Source organism: Paroedura picta, chromosome 4, assembly GCF_049243985.1.
Source record: "Paroedura picta isolate Pp20150507F chromosome 4, Ppicta_v3.0, whole genome shotgun sequence".
NCBI lineage: Eukaryota > Metazoa > Chordata > Lepidosauria > Squamata > Gekkonidae > Paroedura > Paroedura picta.
Window position 1 is genome coordinate 144,764,029 of NC_135372.1, and position 27,652 is coordinate 144,791,680.

Below are 27,652 nucleotides of genomic sequence, written 5' to 3' on the forward strand. Positions count from 1 at the left end.
AATGCAAGAATTGACACTGGCTATGCCAAACAAGATTGTTTTCCTCTTATTCTTTAAGCACACTTGGACATGTTTTATGGCCCTTTCACACACTGTTTTGATCAAAATTCAAATCAGCCCTCAGACCTCCTTCCCCTACTCGCCATGTCCTACTTGTGAGCATTGAGATCCACTTGTGAGAGTCCCAAACTGCTCTGGGGTCTAGGGTCATCCCGGTCTTCATTGGGAAACACCTGGAGTCATGCCCCGTTGCCACCTCCCATCTCCCAGGAGTTGCCACAACCAGGGCCTGCAGCTGAGCCAACTCTGGCAGAAGCGAGAGGGGCCTCTGAATGTGCAGCAGGGGGAAGCAGCACAAGTCAGCCAGGCTCTTCTCAAGAGGCATCTTTGGTGCAGCCGCAGAGGTATTCCAGCCCTGACTGCTCGCCTGAACAACGCAGACGAAGCAGAAGGGTGGTGTTTGCTGAATGCAGAAGGAGCCAGAGAATGCAGGCACTATCAAAGTAGATGGGGCCCAGCTGGGATAGCTCCTGGGGAATATGAGTGAGTCCTCCCCCAGGTGCAGCCAATTAGCTGGGCTGCTTTTAAGAGAGACAGCAGCAGCTCTTCATAGTGGATGCAATCTATGCAGAAACCCTCCTGAACTGCTTGGATTCCTTGGTCTGCAAACTTCGGACTCCCTTTGGCTCCCCTGACTCCTGGCAAATGGCTTTCGAGTACACACCTGGTAATTGGACTGGCTTTGTTGAATCTATGATTATCTGGACTCTGACCTTGGCTTTCCCTCGGATACTCTTTGCCTTGCCCTTAACTCTGCTTGCTTTGATTCCTAATGACTTGGACTAGAATTTGACTTTGCTCTGGTGTGGACTCCAGCTAGGCTCTGCAGCCCAGGCACCTTCCTGCACAGCTGCCACTGGGTGTGGCCAGCTAGGGCAGCATACCTGGACTTTGGGGGTGGAGCCAGGAGTGGGCAAGATTTGGGACAGGGAGGGACCTCAGGGGAGCATAATGCTGTGGAGTCCACCCCCCGAGGCTGCCATTTTCTTCACAGGAACTTAACTCAGTTGCCTGGAGATAAGCTATAATTCCAGTGGATCCCCAGGCCCCACCTGGAGGCTGGCATCCCTAGGGTCCCACCCCACAGTATGAGATAAAACATATATTTTGTTGTTACTGTTGCTCATTTCTCCCGGTATGGAGCTCCAAACAGCCTAAAGCATCTTTCTCCCATCCTTCCGACCAGGCTGAGGGTTTGTGATGGGCCGAGGTCACGCAGAGGAGAAGTGGGGATTTGAACCTCGGTTGTCCTTGTTGCTGTTGTTGTTTAATAAACAACACCTACCCCGCCTTCCCAATATGGCTCAGGGTGGTGCACAAAGTGGGTTAAGATTAACAGTAAATCTAAAAGAATATAAAAGAAAATAGCTGCCTTAAGCAGAAGTGGCCTCCATATATCCCCTGCCCAGACGTCTCCAGACTGGGTGTCACTCGGTGGGGGTATCTTGTAGGGGAGGGCCACAGATGTTATTAAGTCATTGGCCCCAACCAAAGGTTTGGTGGAAGAGCTCCATCTTGCAGGCCCTGCAAAACTGAGATAGCTCCATCAAAGCCCTGAGATTCTCTAGGACAGGGGTAGTCAAACTGCGGCCCTCCAGATGTCCGTGGACTACAATTCCCAGAAGCCCCTGCCAGCGAATGCAATAGGGAATTGTAGTCCATGGACATCTGGAGGGCCGCAGTTTGACTACCCCTGCTCTAGGAGCTCATTCCACCAGGCAGGGGCAGCACTGAAAATGTCCAGGTGAGGCAGATGCACTTCCTTGTTGAGGCCAAACATCTAGACTCTTAGTCCACCCCTGTGGCCACCCCACATTGACTCTTAAGAATAGCGAAGCAGTAACCCGGAATTGCCCCACAGCAGGGTCACGTCGCCAACTCGGTGATGTCGGGCTTGGGCTCCCATGCATCTGAACCTTTGCCAGAAGGGGCTTAGTCTCCTGTTCATGGTCCACTTCAGCTGAGCCCTCTGCAGAAAAGGCATCCTGGTGACAGAAGAACCCTAAGTAAAGTTCAGCACAAGCTTTTGATCTCGGAGCCGCCCGTCACCCGCTGATCAATATTTGTTTATTCGGGAGGCTTCGACATACCAATATTTGCCTATTCGTGCAATTATCTTGCCGTAAGGACCTCTGCCATTCTTCCTCCTTGTTTGGGGTATAAAAGAGCAGCCCAATTTTCCTGAGCCCTCGGAGGAGAAGGGCCTGACTTTGCACAAGAGTTACGGTAAGGAAGACGCGGTTCCGGAGAGACGGTCCGACTGCCTCCAGTTGATTTTCTTCCTTAGGCTGTTGTTGTGGAGCTGATCTGAGATTTTGTTGGGTGAGAAGGTTTGGAATGAAAAATTAAATTCCAGGGGCTGCCAAATATTCCCCAGAGGACCGGTTAAAACACATCATTTAATGATGTGTGTGACGTCAATGAATCAGAGACCTACAGGCATACCTGGTCCAAATATGTCCTATGACAGGTGTAAAAGAATTTATCATTTTGGAGTCATAACCCTTCATTTTCCCCATCTTAAAATGTTTAGCAGGTTTCTTGTGACGGTTGATGCTGCATTTACTGAATGACCCTCCAGGCTCTCCCTACCGTCAATGACCATTTTAACAATTGTTGGAATTCCAGAAATTAGTACGCTTGGGTGTTTAGAGTTGCATAATGCAATAATAAGCCAAATTGGTGAACTTTGCCTAAATCTTTAACAAATACGTTTTCTAGCTATAAGGAAAGGGAACAATTGTGTATTTGATATTAGTGACTCATGGGAGTTGGACTGACACGTCATATGTAGCAAAATCTCGAAATCCTGCTGCTTCCCAATCTTAATTCATGTGTTGATAACCTAACCTGGAGAGCCCAGGCAAGCTGGACGCTAAGCAGGGTTGATCCTGACTGGCCCTTGGGAGGGAGACCACCAAGGGACACGAGGGGTCATGATGTGGGGGCAATAGGCAAACCACCTCCAAATATGTCCTGCCTGTCAGCCAGACAATCGTAAGATCTCCAGGCTAAAACTTTGCTGGGATTTATTTGGTCATCTGCTTGCTGATAAAGGAATTCCATACAGTCTGATGACCTGGCCTTGGCCAGTGAGAGATTTCCAGAAGTTCTTCAGATTTGACAAGATTCTTGCTCCCGTCTTCCCAGTTTCTCCAATTTCCAAACAAAGCAAAATTTCAGCTTAGTAATTTGACTTTGAGAGATGATTTTAAGAACCACAATTAATTCAGCTCAGAGTTTGGTTGGATGAGTTTATGATTCCTGAAACCAGTCAACTTCAGGGAGACAAACCCTTGGTCAATGACAACTTGTGAAGGAATTGCTATCAGGGGACACACCTGAAGCTGCCTTCTATGGAACCAGAACACTGATCCACCAAGGTCAGCCTTGTCTACTCAGAGTGGCAGCTGCTCTCTGGGGTCTGCTGTAGAGGAAGGTCTCTCACATCACCTCCTGCCTGGTACCTTCAACTGGAGATGCCAGGAATTGAACCTGAGACACACATGAAGGTGCCTTCTATGGAATCAGATGCTGGGTCCATCAAAGTCAGTAATTGTCTACTAGCTCTCCATGGCCTCAGGCTGAGGTCTCTCACATCCCCTGCTGCCAGATCCTATTTAGCTGGAGATGTTAGGGATTGAACCTGGGACCTTCTGCAAGCCAAGCAGATGTTCTACCGCTGAACCATGGCCCTTGGATAGTGTTTACTGTCACGTGGCTCAGTGCGATCCATTTAGAGCTGCCTACCCTGTGCAAAAATAAATGGCAATGCTAAAAAAAACCTTTGCATTAGCGAACTTAAGCAAGGAGGATTTGAGTCCACTAGCACCATGAAGGTCAGCCAGGTTTCCAAGGTATCACCTTTTTGAGAATCAAAGCTCTCTTTGCCACATACTTTGACTCTTGAAAGCCTATCCCCTCCAAAATGGTGTCGGTCTCTAAGGAAGTGCTGGATGTGAAGCTTCTACTGCAGGCTAACACAGCTGCCACCACCCACGTGAAACTATGATAAGGGAGAAGGAGAATTTGTTTTCTTGGGTCCCTGTAGAAGCAAGATGCTCCTGTGGAATCTTTGGAATGTCGTCTTTAAAAAATAAAAGAGGGGCCACTCTATTTCCCAGTGGTCCGTAGTTCAATGGATTCTTTGCCTCGGGTTTCTGACAAAGGGAACTTCGATTCTCGAAAATTCATGCCCCCAAAATTGTGTTGGTCTCTAAGGTGCTCTTAGACATGAATCTTGCTCTTCGCACCGATCTTTGCCCAAAGAGAAGTTGTGGGGATGTTGATGCTGTTTATATTGTTGACGGAGGCTCTCAGCTTGGCTTCTACACATGCTCCAAACCTTTTTTTTGGGGGGGGGGCTGCCAAACCAGAGCCCCCTCATGGCCCAGCTGCCTGAACTTCCTCGTCTCCCCATCTCACTGAGAACTCCTTTGCACGGGCACAGCTGGGTTTCTTTGCCTCCCTACCTTGGCCGTTATTCTCTCACTAACGCTCCAAGTTGTCTCCTCCCAAGACTCCCAGCGCATGCTTTGCTGACAGGACTGACCGGGGATATTTTGAAACAGGTCCAAGGTCCGAAGATGCTGCCCTTCCTCTGCCTTCTCGTCCTCTGTGGCCTGCTGGCCCAGAACGCCCAAGGAAATGGATCCCCTCTGGCCATTGCAAACTTCAGCCCGGAAATGCTTCACCAGCGTAAGTCTGGAGTTGGCACCGTTTGCACAGGAGACTCCGGGAGGGGGGGGGGGCTACAGATGCTGGGTCTGTCCCTTCCGAGAAAATTGCAAGAGAGCAAAATCACCCACCTCACAGGGTGTCTGTTGTGGGGAGAGGGAAGGGAAGGCGATTGGAAGCCGCTTTGAGACTCCTTCGGGTAGAGGAAAGCGGCATAGAAGACCCAACTTTCTTCTCCTTCTCCTCCTCCATTATGGAGGGCCCCCATCGTCCTGCTCATGGTTGGACATCACCAGTTACAGCAGACCGGACATGGAAAGCAGGGGCGGGGGGCGAGGGGCGGGTGGGAAGTGTCCATGTGATCATTCTGTGGACGAATGATAAATGTTTTATTGATAGAGAATTGTAATATCTTGTGCACCACCTGAGCCTATTTAGGAGGGACAGTTTGAAATGTAACAAAAAAAAAAAGATATGGAAATAAACGGATTTTGTCTATTTAAATAGATGGTTTTAAATTTTCTCTGGAAATGTTTTAGCCAGATTTATATTGTATGTTTTTAGCAGCATGTAAGCTGCCCTGAGCTTTCTGGAAGGACAGCATAAAAATGTAATGATAAATTTTGTTGTGAGGTGCGAAGTCATGTCCAACCCATCGCGACCCCATGGACAATGACCCTCCAGGCCTTCCTGCCCTCTCCCATTCCCCGGAGTCCATTTAAGTTTGCACCTACTGCTTCAGTGACTCCATCCAGCCACCTCATTCTCTGTCGTCCCCTTCTTCTTTTGCCCTCGATCGCTCCCAGCATCAGGCTCTTCTCCAGGGAGTCCTTCCTTCCTTCTCATGAGGTGGCCAAAGTATTTTAATACTTTGTAATGATAAATAATAATGATAAATAAATAACAATAAATGATAATCAGAAGATATACAAGGTCTTAGAATCATCGGATCATAGAGTTGGAAGGGATCTCGAGGGTCAAATAGTCCAACCTCCTGCAGAATTCAGGAATGCACAGCTCCCTGCCCACCCACAGTGACCCCAATTTCATGCCCAGATAATGACACTCCTCCCCAGATGATGCTACTTACCAGAAGTTCTGTCCATGGAGTTTCTGATGATTACTATAGCAAATTATCTGACTTTGGGGGCAACTCTAGGAATCGCCAGGAACTCTATGTTCAAAATTAATTCTACCATAGAGTTTCCCCCCCAAAACAGACAACCCTTCAATGTTCCTAACCTGCCTATGTCACTTCCAGGTCATCCCCGTTGGCTGTTCAGACACGCAAGGCCCAAGCCATATAGAAGGGCTTCAGACGTCAAAACCAGTGCCTTAAATTGGACTTGGGAGGGGATTGGTAGCTTGACTGCCTGCTGTAGTATCTCAACCCCGCTCTCCTGATGGGGCTCTGACCTAGAGATGCCAGTCCCCAGGAATTCCGGCTCCTGTCCAGGCAAGAGACACTAATCCCCCTGGAGAAAATGGCTGCTTAGAAGACAGGCTATAGGGCATGACACCCCACTGAAGCTCTTCCCCTCCCGCAAACCCTGCACTCTGCAGGCCCTGCCCCAAATTCTCCAGGTTTGCCCCATCCTGGAGCTGGCCACCTGCCCCGACCACCAGCTCTGAAGGTTCTCCTCAAGCCGTGAACAGGTTGGGTTGCTCTACAGGGTGTCTCCTGCAGGCCTCTATTTGTGTGGCTGCCAAATAATCCTACAACACTTCCACCCACCCCACCCCCCAAAAAAAGCCCCCCTCTGTGGCAACCCCTCACCCTGTCCTTTGCCCTTTGATTTCAGTGATTTCCCAACGGATGAACTCTCAGGACTTCACGGATCATCTCCAACGCCTGCCCCTGGAAGGTGTCATCAAAAACGGGATGCGACAAAGCAGCGGAGGGGGCTTCCTATCAGGGATTCCCCTCCTGGGGGGCTTGGTGAACAAAGTGGTTGTTGGGCTCTTAGGGTAAGCACAAGACAGCCACGGAGCAGAGGACCTCAGACCAGGAATGTCCGTTGTGTGTTGAGACCCCCAGGAGGGCAAAGGCTCTCGGTTGGCAGCCAAGGAGGGGAGGATAGGGATGCCAACCTCCAGGCGGGACCTGGGGATCCCCTGGAATTGTGGCTCATCTCCTCACTAAGCAGATCCGTTCCCCAGGATAAGGTGGATGCTTTGGAGGGGGGACTCTGTGGCAAGGTACCTCATCAAGGTCCCTGTCTTCTCCGGGGCCCCCCTCCCATATCATCAGGAAGTTCCCATCCTGATGCTAGGAACCCTCCTCCCCTCCCCCTCCAGGGCCCAGTGGGTCCAGGCAGCCTCAGGGGAGAAGCATCCCGTTCTTCTAGTTCCGACTCCGGCGTCACCTGAGAGAGCAACAGGATTTGGGGGAGATGAGCTTTGGGCGTAGGACCTGTTGTCAGGTTCCACCCTGACAAAAGTGATAGCCAAGCGGCTCAATTAGGTCCCTTTGCCGTCCCAAAAATCACAATGAGAGAGGAAATTTTCATATTTTTACTGTAGCAGAAATACAGACACAGGGGCATATCCCAAATTTCCGAAATCTGTGTGCAGAACAAAGGATTGCATGAGACTTTATAATATTCCATTGAAGGCCGGGAAAGATGATGTCCTTTGGGTCAAACCAATAACCTGGGGTCCCCACCCCTTGCACATCCCCCAGGACCCCACCCCATTGCCATTAGGCTAAGTCACAGGGAAAAGGTTACCAAAGGCAATTTCCCCTTCTTTCTCAGTCCTCTGGCAACATTAACAATTGTCTCTGGCCTTGAGAATGGAACATACCAGATAAAGTCAAGAACAAGTTTTGGGGCCTTTTGTTATGGAACAGTCTAGTACACTAAGCTTCTCTTTACAGAACAATAATTAAGAAAATATGATCTCACCCTCCTTATCCTAAGGTGACCAAATTTTAAGATTGGTAAAGCAGGACATCATTGATCCGGGTGGGGGGGGGGTCTTGATTAAAAATCTGGTCTATATGGAGCAGCAACAATGTCCATAGAACGCATAGAACGCAAAAATAGTACTGTAATATATATATATATTTTACTTGCAACATAAGTACAATTTGCCAGGTGCCCCCAGACGTCCCTCCAAAAGTGGGACAATCTGGTCACCTTACCTTGTCCATCAAAAGGAGCCTTGACATTTGAAAACTCAACCCTCCCCCCCCCAAAAAAAAATCTCATTGCTTTTTGAGCTGCTCCTTTTGAGCGAATCCTGCTCTTCTCCTGCAGACCAACATGACAACCCCCTGTAACTATTTTCTTGAATGCCTCCCTCCTTCCCTCCCTCCCTTCCTTCCCGCAGAGTGAAAATCAAGAAAGTGTCTCTCCTCGAACTGGACGTCAAGTTAGACAAAGACGAAACGAGGTTGATTATCACCATCCCGGCCGACATAGAGCTGGAGGTGAAATGGTACGTGGGCTTCCCTCGTCCTTCCAAGTGTGGTGGGGCAGACTGGAAAGCTTGCACTGTGATGGGGGTCCTTGGGGTGGGGGCAGGGGGCAGCCTAATTCGGCGAGATCTCTGGTGGAAGGGTATCCAGGGCAACTGTCTGAGACAGCGGAGACCCACAGCCCATCCTGGGGGGGGCATGGCCATAGAATATCCCCATGCAAGGATGAGTCCCACATGCCATAGGAATTGCTAGCTTTGTCCATCTCCAGTCATTCGGAATTTGTCAATTTGCTGCTAAGTGTGTGAATCGCTTCCAGCTGAAACGTCTTTTTGATATGGAGACAACTTGGCATGTTGGCCTGTTCTGCATGAGTTGTGCATCACAGAGCTCCTTCTACATCTAAAAGAACTTCTAAATGAACTTGCATATGTAATTTCTGAACCTCTGCCCGTTATTTTTGACAATTCTTGAAGACCAAGGGAAGTGCCAAAAGATTGGAGGTAGGAAAATGTTGGCCCCTTCTTCAAGAAGGGGAAAAAGGAACATCCGGGTAACTATTGACCCATCAGCTTGACATCTATAGTTAACAAAATTTTAGCACAAATCATCAAATAGTCCTTGAGCAGCTAGAGCAGATGGCTGTAATTACTAAGAGTCATCATGACTTCCTCAAGAACAAGTCATGTCAGACTAACCTTATCTCTATTTGAGAAAGTTACCACCTTGCTAGATCAGGGGGATGCTGTGGACATAGTTTACCTTGATTTCAGTAAGGCTTTTGATATAGTTCGACATGATATTCTTATTGAAAATGCAGTATGGATCCTATTCCTGTTAGGTGGTTCAAGAATTGGTTGACAGATCATAGCAAAAGGGTGCTTGTAAATTGTTCACCATCCTCTTGGAAAAGAGTGACAAGTGGAGAGCCTCAGATATCTCTTCTGGGTTCTGTGTTGTTCAACATATTGATAAATGATTTGGATGAGGGTTTAGAGGAGGTACTTATTAAATCTGCAGATGATACTAAACCGGGAGGGGTAGCAAACACAGCAGAAGACAGAATCAGGATACAGGATGATCTTGACAAGCTGGAAAACTGGGCTAAAATGAAAAATGTAAAGTTTTGCATTTAGGCATGAAAAATCAAATGCGTTATTATAGGACAGGGGAGACCTGTCTTGGCAGTAGTATGTGTGAAAAAGCTCTAGGCCCTAGAGTCTAGGGGTCTTAGAAGACCAGAAACTGAACATGAGTCAGCAGTGTGACTCAGTGGGCTCACAGAAACCTCACACTCCAGAAACAATAGGTTGGCCTCCAGGTGAAGAAGCAGGGTACACCGAGGGTTGCCAGCCTCTAGGTGAATCATGGAGTTCTCCCGGAATTACCACTGATTTCCAAGCTACAGGGTTCTGATGCCTTGAAGAAAATGGCTGTCTGGGGCATGACGTCCCTGCTGCGTGCCTGCCTCAAACTCCAGGCTCCACCCCCAAATCGCCAGTTGGCAACCCTAAGCATACAGCACTCATCCCCCAGCACAGCCCCTATTTGGGGAACAGTTGATTTGGGCCGCCCTGCACCACCTGTTCACCTGGCTCGGTTGTCTTTCCTTCCCATGTACAGCCCTCTCCACCTAGCGGTCAAGCTCGTCCACCTGAAGTTGTACCTGGACGTTCAAGTGGGAGTCCGGCTGGTCAAGGACCCCTACACTGGCCACATTAAGCTGACCATCGAAAACTGCCAGAACAATCCGGGTCACCTGAGAGTCACAGTCCTTGAAAAGTGAGTAAGAGTGTCTCTTCGTCTTGCCGCACCTCTCTGTCCTATGCTCAAACCTTCCTTCCTCCCTCCCTCCCTCCTTCCTTCCTTCCTTCCTTCCTTCCTACCTACCTACCTTCCTTCCTCCCCTTCTTCCTTCCTTCCTTCCTCCCCTTCTTCCTTCCTTCCTTCCTTCCTTCCTTCCTTCCTTCCTTCCTTCCTTCCTTCCTTCCTTCCTTCCTTCCTACCTACCTACCTTCCTTCCTTCCTTCCTTCCTTCCTTCCTTCCTTCCTCCCCTTCTTCCTTCCTTCCTTCCTTCCTTCCTCCCTCCCTCCCTCCCTCCCTCCCTCCCTGAAGAAATTGCCTGTGAAATATCCCATACGTGCAAGGGGAGCCTGTCACAGAAGCGGGCCAGCTTGCCTGCTGTAACTCAGTATTGTAGTGTCCTCTGCATTTCTCTAGTTGCTCGTGTCCCTTCCACCAGTTGGCAATCCACCTTTCCACATAACCCAGCTCTCCTTACGCCGTGTTCTGCAGAAGAGACACGTCCTTGTCAGACCTCTTGGCCAGTTGGGACACTGTGCCGTTTCTCCGTATTCAGTCCCGGAAGTGCCCCCTGGTCCAGCTTACAAGTTCTGCTATGGGGACACCCCTTCCTTTTAAAACCTTCTCTGTGTTTTCAATGATCCACGACAGGATTATTAATCAGTCAATGGATGAAAACTGACTGTGGGTCAGTCTGGGCTGTGTCCCAAGGCCAAAGCAGTGGAACCTTGAGGCAATAAATGCAGGATGACGTCTGCCTCCAGGTTCTGAGACAACTTATTTGAAGAGAATATGCAAGAGGCATGTTTGGCAAAGGAAAAACCACACTCTGGGGGAACAGCCGTGGGCCCACCAGTTGGAGTGCTGGACTTTTAAAGCCATTTCTGCCCGCCACAGAAACTCGTCTTCCATGTCTGTTTCAGTGTCAATCCTCTCTTCCAACTTGTCAACAAAGTTGTGAGGCTGGTGACGGACATTGTGGAGAAGACCGTTCCACACCTCCTGCAGAAGGAAGTAAGTCTGAGGCACGGCTACCCTCAGGTTCTCTTCTCAAGCAGAGGGGCTGCTCAAGGGGCTGCCAGCCTCCACGTTGGGCCTGCTGGAGATAGTGGGGAAGGCCTCTGTTGAGGCTGGAGGGGAGTGGGCATCAATGCCCACTGGCCCAGCCTGCCCACTCACCACTCTTTTTTGCTTTTCCTCTTTCCAGCTCTGCCCGCTGGCAAATGGATTAGTGCAAAGTGTGCTGGACTTGCTTCAAGGTAAGCTCCTTGCCGCTTGGTCCCTTCTCCTCCCCAAATCCTGATGGATGGAAAGCAAGTTTTGAGGCCAGCAGAACTTTAGAGATGGGCTACCCTTTTGAGAACCAAAGCGCCCTTCCTCGGGGACCCACCCCAGAGTGTAGCTGCAGCGTAACGAGCAAGACTATAGTTTTATAGTTACAGCGTTGTAACACAATTGTTTTTTAAAAACTTCAGATTTTTCGGAAATGACAATCCTAGTGATTTTGCTAGTGCGGAAATGGTCTCTGTGCTCTCCCTGCATGGCACAATGAAATTGGAAATGATCAGGTCAGAGCCTCGGTTCTCAGAATCTGAAAATCTTGGATCCTCTTAGTTGCCCCTCCAAGTGTTAACAGAAAGGTGCTGCAGCTCTATGAGGTGCTTCTTCTGCCTATCTTAGAGGAGACGCTGCTCTGTCCCTCTCTGTCACCACCGTCTGTTCCCTGAGTGATGGAATTTTACAGAATGGCTTACCTGGACAATGATATTGTGAAAACAGGTGGACCCACAACAGCTGTGGATCTCCAGCTCCTCTGGCAGAGAGCTTTCACTTCATCTCCTGCCTCGTCCTCTTAACTGGAGTTGTTGGGGATTGAACCTGGGACCTTCTGCAGGCCAGGCAGAGGCTCTACCACTGAGCTCTACCCTTGTCAAAGGACACACATGAAGCTGCTTGATATTGAAGCAGACCATTGGTCTCTCAAGGTCAGTGTTGTCTACTCAGATTGGCAGCCGCTCTCCAGGGTCTCGGGCCGAGAAAGGTCTTTCCTGTATTGACCACCTGATACTTCTAACAGAGACAGAAGCTGGAACCTTCCAAGGAGACGCTCAGCCCATAATTTCCCCCTCTGCTCCTTAGCTAGTTCTTAGAGCCCGAGTAGGGGTCCCACTGTGTGATTGGGTAGAGCTCCGGAAGTCCTCCTTGTTTCTCTGCAGTCAGGTGATCAAAGAATCACAGAATAATAGAGTTGGAAGAGGCCATACAGGCCATCTAGCCCAACCCCCTGCTCAACGCAGGATCAGCCCTAAGCATCCTAAAGCATCCAAGAAAAGTGTGTCTCCAACCTTTGCTTGAAGACTGCCAGTGAGGGGGAGCTCACCACCTCCTTAGGCAGCCTATTCCACTGCTGAACTACTCTGACTGAGAACATTTTTTCCTTCTTGAAGTGAGGCCTCCAGAACTGCACACAGTACTCCAGGTGTGGTCTGACCAGTGCTGTATACAATGGGACTATGACATCTTGTGATTTTGATGTGATGCCCCTGTTGATACAGCCCAAAATGGCATTTGCCTTTTTTACTGCTGCAATGATGACTCCTGCTCCTGTTTCCCTGTTTCCCCTCAGGGTCCTTCACTTCCCAAATGCACAATGAAAGGTTCCAACTGACGCCCGAGTCGTTCCGTCTCCATGATGGCAGCTTGCAGATGGTTTATGGGGTAAGCCCAGGAGGTTCATGGGGTGAGAAGGCCCTTGGAGGGGTGGTCTCTGGCTTTCTGCCTACAGCAGGCTTTCTCAATCAGGGCTCTAGACTGTCCTGGAAGGGATACCCAAATGGGTGGGAATAGATGGATGGATAGATGGATAGATAATTTAATTTGCTTAACGTTGATCGGGTGAGGTGACCATATGTGGTCATGTCGACTTGCCCCTCCCCTCCCAAAATGGCCAGTGATGGGCCTGGGAGGAGGGGAGGGGGGTTCCAACCCCTATTCTGCCTCATTGTGCCACTTCTGGGGTTTCTTGAGCCTGGAGGATATTTCAGGGGTTCCTCAAGAGTAAAAAAGTTGAGAACGGCTGGCCTCCTGGCCCAGAGGACTGCTTTTCCCATTGCTGTTTTCTGGCATTCAAAATCTAACACGCATCCTTATAAGACAAAATTATTATTATTGTTGTTGTTGCTGGCGTGGGAGATCATCTGTCATGGGGTCTCCACCCCATGGCCAGGACGGAAGCCAGACTGGCATGGATCAAGGGCCAAAGTTTCCTCCAAAAATGCTAGGAGCTGGGACCCAGGAGTGCAAGATGCGATACTAGGTGGTAGCTGGTGGGGTCCTGCAGATCCAGCGATGGTTTTCTCAGAAGAGGGTGAACCACTGCTTCCTTGACCCGCTGAATGAATTCTCCCGATATAAGGGAGAGGTTGATAATCTCCCTCAGGGGAACACCTGTCCGTGGGGAGGTGAAAGAGCCACTGCAGAAACTGAGCTACCAGAGTGATGGTGAAGAGCATGGTGGCTTCTTCCATCCCCCAAAACCTGGAACTGGCCCTACTGGGGTGGGCGGGTGCAAGGATCAGCTGCTGCTTCCTGGCCTGGTATGCAGTGCATGCATCGTGCTTCTGGCAGCCTGTGCTTCTCTGCACGGCCAACTCTTCCTCCTTCTCTCTCCCCAGGGTAATGTGCCGATGCCTGAAGGACACAGCATCTCTGCCCCACTTCCTTCCGTGTCCCGGGGGGACTCTCGCTTGAATATGGCCTTGAGCCACAACTATGTGGCCTCCATGTTGGAGACTCTCCTGCCTGCCCAGACCTTAACTCTTGGCAGTCAAGGCAAGGTGAGCCGGAAAGCGGGGGTGGGGGGGGAAGGTTCTGCTTGGGAGAGACCCTTTGCGAGGATCCAGCCCCTGCTTGGTCCATCCAGCCCTCTGCCTCTTCACGTTCTCTTTTTGACATTTCTTTCCAGGATCCTCCCTTCAGACAAGAGATCGCAGCCGTGCTGCCACGGGTGAGTACATCTTCACTCCCCCCTCCACCCTCCACACTGTCCTATGTCCCCCCCCCCTGCCATCCTCTATTTCCCCAGGGAAAGGCAGCATGGTGTAGCCTCTACAGGCAAAGGGCTGATCCTGCGTTGAGCGGGGGGTTGGACTAGATGGCCTGTATGGCCCCTTCCAACTCTATGATTCTATGATTCTTAGGGCTGATCCTGCGTTGAGCAGGGGGTTGGACTAGATGGCCTGTATGGCCCCTTCCAACTCTATGATTCTATGATTCTTAGGGCTGATCCTGCGTTGAGCAGGGGGTTGGACTAGATGGCCTGTATGGCCCCTTCCAACTCTATGATTCTATGATTCTTAGGGCTGATCCTGCGTTGAGCAGGGGGTTGGACTAGATGGCCTGTATGGCCCCTTCCATGATTCTATGATTCTTAGGGCTGATCCTGCGTTGAGCAGGGGGTTGGACTAGATGGCCTGTATGGCCCCTTCCAACTCTATGATTCTATGATTCTATGATTCTTAGGGCTGATCCTGCGTTGAGCAGGGGGTTGGACTAGATGGCCGGTATGGCCCCTTCCAACTCTATGATTCTATGATTCTATGATTCTTAGGGCTGATCCTGCGTTGAGCAGGGGATTGGACTAGATGGCCTGTATGGCCCCTTCCAACTCTATGATTCTATGATTCTAAAGCCACCAGACTTTTGAGTCCGCATAATAATGCGCCAGAATATTGATGGCATGGATGAATGATACATTCTTGGCTGCACTGACACCTCTCCCACCCTCGAACCTTGCAGGCTCACGATGTCCAGGCGCTGCAGATCAGGACTGGGACTCTCTCGCTATCCCTGGCCGTCGGGAGGATCCAAGTGCGGCTGCCCATCGAGATCCGGGCCTACAGGGAAAACCCAGTGGGAGCTTACGGGCCCCTTTTTGTCATCCGCATTGTGAGTAGGAGGCCGGGGAGACCAACCCTGGCTTGAACGTTGGTCCTCATCCGTCCCTCTCTCTCCTCTGTCTTGGCTCAAGGCCGGCCTAAGGGGGTCCTGGCGGTGCCTCCAAATGCTGCCCTGAACGAGGCTTGGAGTTGCACCCCCTACCCTCTCGGCGACGTTGAAAGGGATCCTGAAGCATGATTCTTGAATGGTGCCTGGACCCCCTTGCCTTGGGACCCCCCTCCCCAACTGCAAACTCTTTGTGGCCCAAGGTTGGAGTCACGTGCCCCCTTCAAGACCAACAAACTTATTCTGGATATAACTGTGTGTGTGCAGGCACGCTTCTTCAAGTATCTGAAGAATGCACTTTGTCCATCTTGAAGGTGTCATTGGACTCCAGATTTGTTCTCCGTGACCCACTCAAGGCTACCTGTGGTTCGCCAGCCTAGGGCTGAGCATTTTCTGTGTGCCTCCAAATAAAAACTGTTCCATAATATTCCAAGGAGAATTAAACTCTGCTTGAAGCGTTTGTATGGAACATGGGAATCCCTGGTTAGGCCTCTCCCTCCCTTCCTTGCTGGCTGAAGGACCACATGGAAGAGGTCCAACTATCATGGAACCAGCCAAGAAACCTTCCCCAGCAGCACCCCCTGGTTCAAAGCACCCGTTCCCATGCTGGTACTTTTGGTGCAGTGGGGCTGCAAGAGTTTGTTCCTTGGCCTCGTCTTGTATTGCTCCAGGCTCCTCTCTCTGCTTCAGACTGATGCTCTTTGTTCCTTGCAAAAGCACAAAACGAGGGACGAGAGAGGCAGAAAGTCGAAAAAGAGAGGCAGGAGCCAAAGGGCAGCGAAAGGCCTACAGGGAGGAAATACCTGGAACAGATAAGGCCACCTTGGAGGCCTTGAAAACCGCCCCCCAAGTCCTTCTGCAGCAGCTGGGATGGCAACGTCTGAAAGGGTCTTCCGTGTTCCCCACTTCCTTTGCTGGGAGCTTTCTGGGTTTGGTTTCCGGGGTTTAGTTCACTCTCGGCTGGCGTGTCTCTCCTGGCAGCGGCCTTTGGTGCTAACAGCTGTCTCGTTTTTCAACCACAGAACCTTGTTTTGCTTGCTCATCCCTCTGTCTCCGGTGGGAAACTCATCCTCAGTCTTCACACACCAAGGTAAAAATGCCAAGCGTCGCTTTTTAGCTCAAGCCCTCTTCTCTGGCCCTTTCCCACTGCAGCTTTAATCTGGACGTATTCTGGAGACCCAACTAGGGTTGCCGACACCCAATCCAAAAATTCCTGGAGGCATGGGGGTGCAGCCTGGGAGGGGAGGGTCCTTAGCAGGGTAGAATGCCAGAGTGTCAGAGAAACACCAGAGAAGCCCTGTTGGATCTGGCCAGGGGCCCCTCCAGGCCCCTCCAAGCCCAGGGGCCACCAGGAGGTCCACCAGAGAGCCAGAACTCCAGAAGGCCTCCCAGGGTCGCTCTCCAAGTACTGAGAATACAGAGCAGCACAGCCACTGACGGCCTGTTCCCTCTATGCCTTATGGCTAAGAACCAGTGATGAACGTCTGCTCCGTATGAGAACAGAAGAGAAGCCCTGTTGGGTCAGGCCAGTGGCCCCTCCAATCCAACACTCTGTGTCAGGTGGTGGCCAAAACTCAGGGGGTCCACCAACAGGGCCAGAACTCCAGAAGCCCTCCCACCATGGCCCACCGAGCCCCAAGAAGACGGAACATCCCCTGCCCCAGAGAGAGCATTCCCTCGGGAACTTGTGGCTGGCAGCCACTCATGGACCTCTGCTCCTGAAGCTCTCTACGCTTGCATCCCTTTTCTCCCTCAAATGGGTCAACCGAGACTGTCGTCCTTTGACCGCAAGAAGACAATTCAGGCTAGGAAAGGCAGCAGGAGGAGAAGACTGACGCCACCTGAGCCAGGTTGCTTGAGATTAGGCATTTTCGAGGTCGGTCAGTCATAGGGCTGCCCTGGGTTGGACTCAGCTTGACGGCCCCCCCAGAAGCCCTCCTGAGGGACATGGACTTCTAGCACCTCCTGAAGATTTCCGAAGAGCGCTCTGCCTGAACCTCCTCAGGGACCCCATTTCACAGCGTGGGGGCCACAGTGGCATATAAGAGGAGATGGGCCTTCAGAGATGAAGCCAGGAAGGCCCTCAAAGAGCATAACCAGCCCCTTCCATGGGACACAGCGGTTGTGTGCAAGGTACATTTACCAATGGCTCAGCCTTGACCAGAATCCGCCTGCTGTGTCCTAGTCCCCCGGTAGTTTCTGCGTGAACGTCTAGGGCAGCCCAACAAAAGAGCTTCCTGCAGTCGTCCACCCGCTTATTTAATTAGTTGTTGTATCGTGTTTCTGTACCGCCCTCCCGTAAGGCTCTTGAAGTTGCCAAGGCCTACCTAAGCGAGGGGATCCCATCCCGCAAAAATGTCCCTGCTGTAAAATGTAGAACATCCCACAAAGGTCTGTAGAAAACACCAAGGGGACAGTTTCAGGGTTTCTTTAATGTTCCTGCTTTATTGTGGTTTTCCCCCCAGCATTGAGAGTATCAGTCTACTGAGCTCCTCCATTGGAAACTTTGACGTAAGTAACACGTTTCTGTCGGGAGATTAGGTTAATAGAGCAGAGCTGGGCCCAGTCATAGGAGCGTGATCCTGAGTGCATCGGCCAAGAAGTAGATTGCAAAAAAAAAAAAGTGGGGTATAAACCCCCAAAGTGGGGTATAACCCCCAACTCTTCTAATTGTCTCCAGCAAATCACCTGGGCATTATTTATTTAAATTGCCCCCCACTTTTCTGCCAAAGTTTCTCAAGTTTTCTATTTTATCTTTACAACAGCCCTGTGAGGTAGTTTAGGCAGAGAGCGTCTGACTGTCCGAGGGGGCTCTCCCAGACCCTAGTCCCTCCCTGTCTCTGGTCGCTCTGGCTTGCTTGTTGCCCCTGGAGCCTCATTTCCCTTGTTCCCTGGTTTCTCTCTGTTCCAGGCTCAGCATCTGACCGGTATGCTCACAAGGGTGATGTCCACCTACCTCGTGCCGTACGTGAACAGTAAGTGCTGGGTCCCCGCTGGTCTGTCTCTGGCACGGAGGAGGGATCTGCACAATGGAGGCCATTCTGGGTCCAGTCCAGGGTCCCTATTTCCCCCACGAGGCTTTTCTGTTCTGTGGGTTCTAATAAGTCGGTGATCCTGGGCCCGTGGGAAGCCGTGGCCCCTGCCTGCTGGAATGAGCTCCCGGGAGAGCTGAGGGCCCGGCTGGAGCTGTTACAGTTCCACAGGGCCTGCAAGATGGAGCTCTTCTGCCAGGCTTTGGGTCGAGGCTGTGTTGACAGAAGATCTTGCCCCTCCTCTGTGTGACCCCCACCCCACCAGATAGCCTTTCCGTTTGTCCATCCTGAATCTCCCACCCAGCCCCTTCACCAGCTGCCCTTGAGTCCTAGTCCTTTGGGAGAGAAAGTGCTCTTGGCCAACCCTCTCCACCCCGGGCATCATTTTATAAGTCTCTCTCTCACCTCCTCCCACCCCCAAATGCTCATTTCTGTTGTAACTGAAAAGTCCTTGACTCTCCAGCCTTTCCTCACAGGGAAGGAGCTCCAAACCCTGAAGGGTCTTAGTCCTCCATAAACAAGCATGGCAGGGCCACCAAGTTAGGCCTAAGCCCAGCCAGAGTTCCTCTGCTCCGTGGCTTAGCAGAGAAGAAGCCAGAATGCGCCCCGGAAGGCAGAGGTCTGCAAGATGCTCCTAGGTTGTGTTCTTTTCTCACGGTCATTTTGACCTGCTTCTACTGGGCCTAAAATTAACGTCTGAGAGTCCAGAATTCAGAGATCTCCAAAAGAAACATCACCAGAAGCTACTTCTGGCCCTCAGACATCTGTCTCACTCTTCCTTCCAGGGATTCTGGCTGAAGGGATCCCGATTCCCTTGGTGCACAACCTGGGCGTGGACTCGATGCAGGTTGTTGCAGGCAAGGTAATGATTCAGCTGGGGACGGGGGGAGGGCAGTCAGACAAGCACGCTCAGAAGGATATGTCGAAAGGGTACAGAGGAGAGCGACGAAGATGATCTGGGGCCAAGGGACCAAGCCCTATGAAGATAGGTTGAGGGACTTGGGAATGTTCAGCCTGGAGAAAAGGAGGTTGAGAGGGGACATGATAGCCCTCTTTAAGTATTTGAAAGGTTGTCACTTGGAGGAGGGCAGGATGTTGTTTCCGTTGACTGCAGAGGAGAGGACACGCAGTAATGGGTTTAAACTACAAGTACAACGATATAGGCTAGATATCAGGGGAAAAAATTTCACAGTCAGAGTAGTTCAGCAGTGGAATAGGCTGCCTAAGGAGGTGGTGAGCTCCCCCTCACTGGCAGTCTTCAAGCAAAGGTTGGATACACACTTTTCTTGGATGCTTTAGGATGCTTAGGGCTAATCCTGCGTTGAGCAGGGGGTTGGACTAGATGGCCTGTATGGCCCCTTCCAACTCTAAGATTCTATGATTCTATGAGACCAGAGAGGGCTCATCTAGTCCGACATCTTGTCTGACAGTGTCCAGTCAGTTCCCCTGGAGAACAACAACAAGGCAGAGAGGCCGAGGCCTTCCCCTGAGAAGACCCTCAGAAGAGCCCTGCTGGGTCAGACCAGGGAGGGTCCCTCCAGTCCAGCCTCCCGTCTCACCCAGGGGCCAGCCAGTTCCTCTGCAGGGCCAGCCACAGGGCAGAGAGGCCGAGGCCTTCTCCTGAGAAGACCCTCAGGAGAGCCCTGCTGGGTCAGACCAGGGAGGGTCCCTCCAGTCCAGCCTCCCATCTCACCCAGGGGCCAGCCAGTTCCTCTGCAGGGCTAGCCACAGGGCAGAGAGGCCGAGGCCTTCCCCTGAGAAGACCCTCAGAAGAGCCCTGCTGGGTCAGGCCAGGGAGGGTCCCTCCAGGGCCAGCCACAGGGCAGAGAGGCCGAGGCCTTCCCCTGAGAAGAGCCTCAGAAGAGCCCTGCTGGGTCAGGCCAGGGAGGGTCCATCTAGTACAGCCTCCTGTCTCACCCAGGGGCCAGCCAGTTCCTCTGCAGGGCCAGCCACAGGGCAGAGAGGCCGAGGCCTTCCCCTGAGAAGACCCTCAGAAGAGCCCTGCTGGGTCAGGCCAGGGAGGGTCCCTCCAGTCCAGCCACCCGTCTCACCCAGGGGCCAGCCAGTTCCTCTGCAGGGCCAGCCACAGGGCAGAGAGGCCGAGGCCTTCCCCTGAGAAGACCCTCAGAAGAACCCTGCTGGGTCAGGCCAGGGAGGGTCCCTCCAGTCCAGCCTCCCGTCTCACCCAGGGGCCAGCCAGTTCCTCTGCAGGGCCAGCCACAGGGCAGAGAGGCCGAGGCCTTCCCCTGAGAAGACCCTCAGAAGAGCCCTGCTGGGTCAGGCCAGGGAGGGTCCCTCCAGTCCAGCCACCCGTCTCACCCAGGGGCCAGCCAGTTCCTCTGCAGGGCAAGCCACAGGGCAGAGAGGCCGAGGCCTTCCCCTGAGAAGACCCTCAGAAGAGCCCTGCTGGGTCAGGCCAGGGAGGGTCCCTCCAGTCCAGCCACCCGTCTCACCCAGGGGCCAGCCAGTTCCTCTGCAGGGCCAGCCACAGGGCAGAGAGGCCGAGGCCTTCCCCTGAGAAGACCCTCAGAAGAGCCCTGCTGGGTCAGGCCAGGGAGGGTCCCTCCAGTCCAGCCACCCGTCTCACCCAGGGGCCAGCCAGTTCCTCTGCAGGGCCAGCCACAGGGCAGAGAGGCCGAGGCCTTCCCCTGAGAAGACCCTCAGAAGAGCCCTGCTGGGTCAGGCCAGGGAGGGTCCCTCCAGTCCAGCCTCCCGTCTCACCCAGGGGCCAGCCAGTTCCTCTGCAGGGCCAGCCACAGGGCAGAGAGGCCGAGGCCTTCCCCTGAGAAGACCCTCAGAAGAGCCCTGCTGGGTCAGGCCAGGGAGGGTCCCTCCAGTCCAGCCTCCCGTCTCCCCCAGGGGCCAGCCAGTTCCTCTGCAGGGCCAGCCACAGGGCAGAGAGGCCGAGGCCTTCCCCTGAGAAGACCCTCAGAAGAGCCCTGCTGGGTCAGGCCAGGGAGGGTCCCTCCAGTCCAGCCTCCCGTCTCACCCAGGGGCCAGCCTTGTCCTCTGCAGGGCCAGCCACAGGGCAGAGAGGCCGAGGCCTTCCCCTGAGAAGACCCTCCGAAGAGCCCTGCTGGGTCAGGCCAGGGAGGGTCCATCCAGTCCAGCCTCCCATCTCACCCAGGGGCCAGCCAGTTCCTCTGCAGGGCCAGCCACAGGGCAGAGAGGCCGAGGCCTTCCCCTGAGAAGAGCCTCAGAAGAGCCATGCTGGGTCAGGCCAGGGAGGGTCCCTCCAGTCCAGCCTCCCATCTCACCCAGGGGCCAGCCAGTTCCTCTGCAGGGCCAGCCACAGGGCAGGGAGGCCGAGGCCTTCCCCTGAGAAGACCCTCAGGAGAGCCCTGCTGGGTCAGGCCAGGGAGGGTCCCTCCAGTCCAGCCTCCCATCTCACCCAGGGGCCAGCCAGTTCCTCTGCAGGGCCAGCCACAGGGCAGAGAGGCAGAGGCCTTCCCCTGAGAAGACCCTCAGAAGAGCCCTGCTGGGTCAGGCCAGGGAGGGCCCCTCCAGTCCAGCCTCCTGTCTCACCCAGGGGCCAGCCAGTTCCTCTGCAGGGCCAGCCACAGGGCAGAGAGGCCGAGGCCTTCCCCTGAGAAGACCCTCAGAAGAGCCCTGCTGGGTCAGGCCAGGGAGGGCCCATCCAGTCCAGCCTCCCGTCTCACCCAGGGGCCAGCCAGTTCCTCTGCAGGGCCAGCCACAGGGCAGGGAGGCCGAGGCCTTCCCCAGAGTAGACCCTCAGAAGAGCCCTGCTGGGTCAGGCCAGGGAGGGCCCATCCAGTCCAGCCTCCCGTCTCCCCCAGGGGCCAGCCAGTTCCTCTGCAGGGCCAGCCACAGGGCAGAGAGGCCGAGGCCTTCCCCTGAGAAGACCCTCAGAAGAGCCCTGCTGGGTCAGGCCAGGGAGGGTCCCTCCAGTCCAGCCTCCCGTCTCTCACAGGGGACAGCCAGTTCCTCTGCAGGGCCAGCCACAGGGCAGAGAGGCCGAAGCCTTCCCCTGAGAAGACCCTCAGAAGAGCCCTGCTGGGTCTGGCCAGGGAGGGTCCCTCCAGTCCAGCCTCCCGTCTCACCCAGGGGCCAGCCAGTTCCTCTGCAGGGCCAGCCACAGGGCAGAGAGGCCGAGGCCTTCCCCTGAGAAGACCCTCAGAAGAGCCCTGCTGGGTCAGGCCAGGGAGGGCCCATCCAGTCCAGCCTCCCGTCTCACCCAGGGGCCAGCCAGTTCCTCTGCAGGGCCAGCCACAGGGCAGGGAGGCCGAGGCCTTCCCCAGAGTAGACCCTCAGAAGAGCCCTGCTGGGTCAGGCCAGGGAGGGCCCATACAGTCCAGCCTCCCATCTCACCCAGGGGCCAGCCAGTTCCTCTGCAGGGCCAGCAGCAGGGCAGAGAGGCCGAGGCCTTCCCCTGAGAAGAGCCTCAGAAGAGCCCTGCTGGGTCAGGCCAGGGAGGGTCCCTCCAGTCCAGCCTCCCGTCTCACCCAGGGGCCAGCCAGTTCCTCTGCAGGGCCAGCCACAGGGCAGAGAGGCCGAGGCCTTCCCCTGAGAAGACCCTCAGAAGAGCCCTGCTGGGTCTGGCCAGGGAGGGTCCCTCCAGTCCAGCCTCCCGTCTCACCCAGGGGCCAGCCAGTCCCTCTACAGGGCCAGCCACAGGGCAGAGAGGCCGAGGCCTTCCCTGAGAAGACCCTCAGCGGAGCCCTGCTGGGTCAGGCCAGGGAGGGTCCCTCCAGTCCAGCCTCCCGTCTCTCACAGGGACAGCCAGTTCCTCTGCAGGGCCAGCCACAGGGCAGAGAGGCCGAGGCCTTCCCCTGAGAAGACCCTCAGAAGAGCCCTGCTGGGTCTGGCCAGGGAGGGTCCCTCCAGTCCAGCCTCCCGTCTCACCCAGGGGCCAGCCAGTTCCTCTGCAGGGCCAGCCACAGGGCAGAGAGGCCGAGGCCTTCCCCTGAGAAGACCCTCAGAAGAGCCCTGCTGGGTCAGGCCAGGGAGGGCCCATCCAGTCCAGCCTCCCGTCTCACCCAGGGGCCAGCCAGTTCCTCTGCAGGGCCAGCCACAGGGCAGGGAGGCCGAGGCCTTCCCCAGAGTAGACCCTCAGAAGAGCCCTGCTGGGTCAGGCCAGGGAGGGCCCATCCAGTCCAGCCTCCCATCTCACCCAGGGGCCAGCCAGTTCCTCTGCAGGGCCAGCAGCAGGGCAGAGAGGCCGAGGCCTTCCCCTGAGAAGACCCTCAGAAGAGCCCTGCTGGGTCAGGCCAGGGAGGGCCCATCCAGTCCAGCCTCCCGTCTCACCCAGGGGCCAGCCAGTTCCTCTGCAGGGCCAGCCACAGGGCAGAGAGGCCGAGGCCTTCCCCTGAGAAGACCCTCAGAAGAGCCCTGCTGGGTCAGGCCAGGGAGGGTCCCTCCAGTCCAGCCTCCCGTCTCACCCAGGGGCCAGCCAGTTCCTCTGCAGGGCCAGCCACAGGGCAGAGAGGCCGAGGCCTTCCCCTGAGAAGACCCTCAGAAGAGCCCTGCTGGGTCAGGCCAGGGAGGGTCCCTCCAGTCCAGCCTCCCGTCTCCCCCAGGGGCCAGCCAGTTCCTCTGCAGGGCCAGCCACAGGGCAGAGAGGCCGAGGCCTTCCCCTGAGAAGACCCTCAGAAGAGCCCTGCTGGGTCAGGCCAGGGAGGGTCCCTCCAGTCCAGCCTCCCGTCTCACCCAGGGGCCAGCCTTGTCCTCTGCAGGGCCAGCCACAGGGCAGAGAGGCCGAGGCCTTCCCCTGAGAAGACCCTCCGAAGAGCCCTGCTGGGTCAGGCCAGGGAGGGTCCATCCAGTCCAGCCTCCCATCTCACCCAGGGGCCAGCCAGTTCCTCTGCAGGGCCAGCCACAGGGCAGAGAGGCCGAGGCCTTCCCCTGAGAAGAGCCTCAGAAGAGCCATGCTGGGTCAGGCCAGGGAGGGTCCCTCCAGTCCAGCCTCCCATCTCACCCAGGGGCCAGCCAGTTCCTCTGCAGGGCCAGCCACAGGGCAGGGAGGCCGAGGCCTTCCCCTGAGAAGACCCTCAGGAGAGCCCTGCTGGGTCAGGCCAGGGAGGGTCCCTCCAGTCCAGCCTCCCATCTCACCCAGGGGCCAGCCAGTTCCTCTGCAGGGCCAGCCACAGGGCAGAGAGGCCGAGGCCTTCCCCTGAGAAGACCCTCAGAAGAGCCCTGCTGGGTCAGGCCAGGGAGGGCCCCTCCAGTCCAGCCTCCTGTCTCACCCAGGGGCCAGCCAGTTCCTCTGCAGGGCCAGCCACAGGGCAGAGAGGCCGAGGCCTTCCCCTGAGAAGACCCTCAGAAGAGCCCTGCTGGGTCAGGCCAGGGAGGGCCCATCCAGTCCAGCCTCCCGTCTCACCCAGGGGCCAGCCAGTTCCTCTGCAGGGCCAGCCACAGGGCAGGGAGGCCGAGGCCTTCCCCAGACTAGACCCTCAGAAGAGCCCTGCTGGGTCAGGCCAGGGAGGGCCCATCCAGTCCAGCCTCCCGTCTCCCCCAGGGGCCAGCCAGTTCCTCTGCAGGGCCAGCCACAGGGCAGAGAGGCCGAGGCCTTCCCCTGAGAAGACCCTCAGAAGAGCCCTGCTGGGTCAGGCCAGGGAGGGTCCCTCCAGTCCAGCCTCCCGTCTCTCACAGGGGACAGCCAGTTCCTCTGCAGGGCCAGCCACAGGGCAGAGAGGCCGAAGCCTTCCCCTGAGAAGACCCTCAGAAGAGCCCTGCTGGGTCTGGCCAGGGAGGGTCCCTCCAGTCCAGCCTCCCGTCTCACCCAGGGGCCAGCCAGTTCCTCTGCAGGGCCAGCCACAGGGCAGAGAGGCCGAGGCCTTCCCCTGAGAAGACCCTCAGAAGAGCCCTGCTGGGTCAGGCCAGGGAGGGCCCATCCAGTCCAGCCTCCCGTCTCACCCAGGGGCCAGCCAGTTCCTCTGCAGGGCCAGCCACAGGGCAGGGAGGCCGAGGCCTTCCCCAGAGTAGACCCTCAGAAGAGCCCTGCTGGGTCAGGCCAGGGAGGGCCCATACAGTCCAGCCTCCCATCTCACCCAGGGGCCAGCCAGTTCCTCTGCAGGGCCAGCAGCAGGGCAGAGAGGCCGAGGCCTTCCCCTGAGAAGAGCCTCAGAAGAGCCCTGCTGGGTCAGGCCAGGGAGGGTCCCTCCAGTCCAGCCTCCCGTCTCACCCAGGGGCCAGCCAGTTCCTCTGCAGGGCCAGCCACAGGGCAGAGAGGCCGAGGCCTTCCCCTGAGAAGACCCTCAGAAGAGCCCTGCTGGGTCTGGCCAGGGAGGGTCCCTCCAGTCCAGCCTCCCGTCTCACCCAGGGGCCAGCCAGTCCCTCTACAGGGCCAGCCACAGGGCAGAGAGGCCGAGGCCTTCCCCTGAGAAGACCCTCAGCGGAGCCCTGCTGGGTCAGGCCAGGGAGGGTCCCTCCAGTCCAGCCTCCCGTCTCTCACAGGGGACAGCCAGTTCCTCTGCAGGGCCAGCCACAGGGCAGAGAGGCCGAGGCCTTCCCCTGAGAAGACCCTCAGAAGAGCCCTGCTGGGTCTGGCCAGGGAGGGTCCCTCCAGTCCAGCCTCCCGTCTCACCCAGGGGCCAGCCAGTTCCTCTGCAGGGCCAGCCACAGGGCAGAGAGGCCGAGGCCTTCCCCTGAGAAGACCCTCAGAAGAGCCCTGCTGGGTCAGGCCAGGGAGGGCCCATCCAGTCCAGCCTCCCGTCTCACCCAGGGGCCAGCCAGTTCCTCTGCAGGGCCAGCCACAGGGCAGGGAGGCCGAGGCCTTCCCCAGAGTAGACCCTCAGAAGAGCCCTGCTGGGTCAGGCCAGGGAGGGCCCATCCAGTCCAGCCTCCCATCTCACCCAGGGGCCAGCCAGTTCCTCTGCAGGGCCAGCAGCAGGGCAGAGAGGCCGAGGCCTTCCCCTGAGAAGACCCTCAGAAGAGCCCTGCTGGGTCAGGCCAGGGAGGGCCCATCCAGTCCAGCCTCCCGTCTCACCCAGGGGCCAGCCAGTTCCTCTGCAGGGCCAGCCACAGGGCAGAGAGGCCGAGGCCTTCCCCTGAGAAGACCCTCAGAAGAGCCCTGCTGGGTCAGGCCAGGGAGGGTCCCTCCAGTCCAGCCTCCCGTCTCACCCAGGGGCCAGCCAGTTCCTCTGCAGGGCCAGCCACAGGGCAGAGAGGCCGAGGCCTTCCCCTGAGAAGACCCTCAGAAGAGCCCTGCTGGGTCAGGCCAGGGAGGGTCCCTCCAGTCCAGCCTCCCGTCTCACCCAGGGGCCAGCCAGTTCCTCTGCAGGGCCAGCCACAGGGCAGAGAGGCCGAGGCCTTCCCCTGAGAAGACCCTCAGGAGAGCCCTGCTGGGTCAGGCCAGGGAGGGTCCCTCCAGTCCAGCCTCCCCTCTCACCCAGGGGCCAGCCACAGGGCAGAGAGGCCGAGGCCTTCCCCTGAGAAGACCCTCAGAAGAGCCCTGCTGGGTCAGGCCAGGGAGGGTCCCTCCAGTCCAGCCACCCGTCTCACCCAGGGGCCAGCCAGTTCCTCTGCAGGGCCAGCCACAGGGCAGAGAGGCCGAGGCCTTCCCCTGAGAAGACCCTCAGAAGAGCCCTGCTGGGTCAGGCCAGGGAGGGTCCCTCCAGTCCAGCCTCCCGTCTCACCCAGGGGCCAGCCAGTTCCTCTGCAGGGCCAGCCACAGGGCAGAGAGGCCGAGGCCTTCCCCTGAGAAGACCCTCAGAAGAGCCCTGCTGGGTCAGGCCAGGGAGGGTCCCTCCAGTCCAGCCTCCCGTCTCACCCAGGGGCCAGCCAGTTCCTCTGCAGGGCCAGCAACAGGGCAGGGAGGCCGAGGCCTTCCCCTGAGAAGACCCTCAGAAGAGCCCTGCTGGGTCAGGCCAGGGAGGGTCCCTCCAGTCCAGCCTCCTGTCTCACCCAGGGGCCAGCCAGTTCCTCTGCAGGGCCAGCCACAGGGCAGGGAGGCCAGGGCCTTCATAGGTCATAGAGTCCAGGGTCTTCCCTCGGTTGTGCCTTCTGGTGTTGGTTCTCTTTGAGCACCTTGTCCTCCAGCTGCGCATGATTGCACTAGTGCCATGAGAGCCACTGAGGTGGGGATGCAGTTCTAGGAGAAAACCCATTCAATGAGACGGGATGAACATGGTGTCTTCCTTCCACAGGATGCCCTCTTCCTTGTCGTCCAGCGCGGCATGGCCCCCGTCAGCGCCTGAATGGATTGACACAGTGGCCGCGTTCAGAGGACCCCCTTCCTTGTCTCACGACCCCCCCCCCTTTGAACCCTGCTCTTTGAACCCTGCACCTTTGGCTGGCTGATTCTTGACTGAGGATAGACACAGATTTTGCAAGCGGAGACCCTGACTGTCCACCACGGACACTGCGTCTAGCTCTTCACATTTCCAAAGGGTGAAAGGGAGAAATCCCACCAGCCAGCATTCAGCCGCTGACTTTGAAAACCATGATTTCGGCCGTTTAGAAATGAAGTTTTGTTGGAATTCTGTCACGTGAAGGCTGACTTTTGTGAGGACGGGTTCTTCTGTTGAGTTTCTGAGACGTTCCGCTTGCTTCTCTGACAATGTCAATAAACATCCCCCTTTGCAAAACCACCCCGTTTCCAGGGTCTGTTATTTCGGCTGCAGCTCCTGTCAGGAACCAGCTTGGTGTCATGGTTAAGAGTGGCGTCTTCTAATCTGGCCAGCCGGGTTTGATTCC

General features: G+C 55.6%; 1 protein-coding gene across 2 annotated transcripts; it reads left to right on the forward strand.

Moving 5' to 3' along the window:
* Window positions 1-630: 630 nt before the first annotated feature.
* LOC143836911 (BPI fold-containing family B member 1-like) lies at window positions 631-27,528 on the forward strand. 2 transcript variants are annotated; one of them, XM_077336369.1, is made up of 16 exons: window positions 631-727; window positions 4,632-4,758; window positions 6,540-6,705; window positions 8,071-8,178; window positions 9,782-9,940; window positions 10,886-10,976; window positions 11,170-11,221; window positions 12,589-12,680; window positions 13,637-13,798; window positions 13,927-13,968; window positions 14,760-14,909; window positions 15,989-16,056; window positions 17,432-17,477; window positions 17,878-17,941; window positions 18,784-18,860; window positions 27,103-27,528. In XM_077336369.1, exons 2-16 carry the CDS (start codon window positions 4,647-4,649, stop codon window positions 27,151-27,153), a joined length of 1,440 nt encoding a protein of 479 aa, XP_077192484.1. In that variant the 5' UTR covers window positions 631-727; window positions 4,632-4,646; the 3' UTR covers window positions 27,154-27,528. The 2 variants fall into 2 exon arrangements, with proteins under 2 accessions (XP_077192484.1, XP_077192485.1); XM_077336370.1 differs by lacking the exon at window positions 631-727 and adding an exon at window positions 2,224-2,286.
* Window positions 27,529-27,652: the final 124 nt, after the last annotated feature.